The sequence below is a fragment of the Nanorana parkeri genome, unplaced genomic scaffold, assembly GCF_000935625.1.
Source record: "Nanorana parkeri isolate BGI_ZX_2015 unplaced genomic scaffold, ASM93562v1 scaffold562, whole genome shotgun sequence".
Lineage (NCBI taxonomy): Eukaryota > Metazoa > Chordata > Amphibia > Anura > Dicroglossidae > Nanorana > Nanorana parkeri.
The window spans coordinates 969,120-971,291 of NW_017306830.1; the positions used below are offsets into that span (position 1 = coordinate 969,120).

The window sequence follows — 2,172 nt, forward strand, 5'->3', positions numbered from 1 at the left end:
TTACCAATCACCTGCCACTCCAAGCAATTAACCTCTAGAGATTTTACCAACATGACCAATGCTTGAAAAACACTTCAAAAATTCTCAAAATCACACGAAAGTGTCAATGGGGGCTAAAGAATGTGTGTAGAGTTAGAGTAGAACTGAAGCCAAAACCTAGTAATGGAGGGTTATAACCCCTGTCACCTTTATTTGGCTGTGTTCCATTGGGGAGACTTCCCCTCACTTCCTGTTCGATAGCCACAACAGGAAGTGAGGGGAATTCCCTCCAAAGAGAGGTAAATCCCTGGTGGTCAGCGGTATCACCAGAATTTGTGTTCCCATTGGAAGATTTCCCATCTATTCCTGTTCTGATGACAACTCAAAATTTGGGATTTTCTTTCCCTTTCAGTGATAACGGTCACCAGGACAAACAGAGAGGGTGAATCTCCCTAATGGGGACACAGACAACATTATAACCCTGACAGGTCTTCTTATCCTTCTCCACTCTATATAAAACAAAACAAAAAGTTTTGGCTTTAGTTGCACTTTAAGTCGTTGTTTCCAAAGCCGTAGGTTGTGTGTTGCATATTGTAGCGCACGTACGTTGATCAGTGGAGGGCTCTCGTGCCCAGGGGCCCCCTTACCTGTGTCCCCCCGCACTCCTGCGGTGCCACTGCTCTCCAGGATGGGGTCAGTGTGGAAGTAAACTTCTCGATGGCACTCGGACAGCTTTGCCAATGACGTCTGCCCATTCATTTCCCACAGCCAACTCTCTTTCACGTATCCACAGGGCATAGGCGGCTTCACGGTATACAGGCTGGAACCACAGAAATATAGAAGGAAGTCAAGAGAGAAGTCACAAAGTTATGTGATAATGAGGCCATACACTATACCTACACTGGACTCTTCAATTGCTGCATGCCTATCATGGGTCAGCTGACAATCAGGGTGGGGAATGGGGCTGGAGTTAAAGGAAGTACATTATATAGAGGACAATATGTTAGCCCTGAAGAAGGGAGAGGCTTCTCCTGAAACGCATTGGCTGTATTTGATGCTCTTAATCAATAAGCAACCTATCCAGATCAGAAGACAGATTAGGTGCTCCTAACCCTATACCCAGGATCAGGTTATCTGTCAGCAGCCTTAAAGCTGAACTCCGGGAAAAGCAAATGTCTAAATAAAAGAGCCGTGTGTATTCTTCCTTGAATCTTAGTGAGCTTTGTGACCTTCCAGATCTGTGCAGTAATCCAGTGTAATAAAGACCGCTCACTGCTGCTTTCTCTCCTTGTGCAGGGTGACTGGTCTGGTCTCCCCCCCCTCCTGTAATAAAGACCGCTCACTGCTGCTTTCTCTCCCTGTGCAGGGTGACTGGTCTGGTCTCCCCCCCCTCCTGTAATAAAGACCGTTCGCTGCTGCTTTCTCTCCTTGTGCAGGGTGACTGGTCTTGTCTCCGCCCACTCCTGTAATAAAGACCGTTCGCTGCTGCTTTCTCTCCTTGTGCAGGGTGACTGGTCTTATCTCCGCCCCCTTCTGTAATAAAGACCGGTCACTGCTGCTTTCTCTCCTTGTGCAGGGTGACTGGTCTTGTCTCCGCCCCCTCCTGTAATAAAGACCAGTCACTGTTGCTTTCTCTCCTTGTGCAGGGTGACTGGTCTTGTCTCCGCCCCCTCCTGTAATAAGAACCGCTCACTGCTGCCCTCTCTCTCTGTTTAGGGTGACTGGTCTTGTCTTCGCCCCCTTCTGTAGGCAACCTGTAGTGGGTGGGGCCTGCTGGGTCCCTCCCACAGCTCTGCTGTCTGCACAGGCTATGTACAGCACAGTGATGATGTCACTGCTACATTTTCAAGGGAATAACTGGGTTTGCAAAGGCATTTGGTGCACATAAAGGGGATTTAGATCCATTGTGGCTATTGAGAAATATATTCTCATGAAAGTTTTTGTGGTCGGCATTTAGCTTTTAAAGGAGAACTACGTCTATATAGATATATTAAACTGAATCTCATTCTCATTGTTCCAGCGAAGCCTTGCACCTACTAGGTCTAAAAAATGCTGGCAGCATTACGCATGAGGTTTGTCTAAGATCTATTGCTGAGAAGAAGCTGATGAAAGAATTGAGTAAGACAGGACAGTGAGTCATGTGACAAGAACTGATATCACGCAGTAAGAAGAAACCACAACACAAACAGGCAG

At 47.1% G+C, this 2,172-nt stretch overlaps 1 protein-coding gene across 1 annotated transcript in view; it reads right to left on the reverse strand.

Annotated features, from left to right (window-relative positions):
* The window catches only part of LOC108791604 (SPRY domain-containing SOCS box protein 3-like), a 7,841-nt gene that overhangs the window by 4,898 nt on the left and 771 nt on the right, over positions 1 to 2,172 (reverse strand). Inside the window, exon 2 of the mRNA XM_018562140.1 lies at positions 627 to 799. Within this exon, the coding sequence (XP_018417642.1) occupies positions 627 to 799 (173 nt within the window). The remainder of the gene's footprint in view (positions 1 to 626; positions 800 to 2,172) is intronic.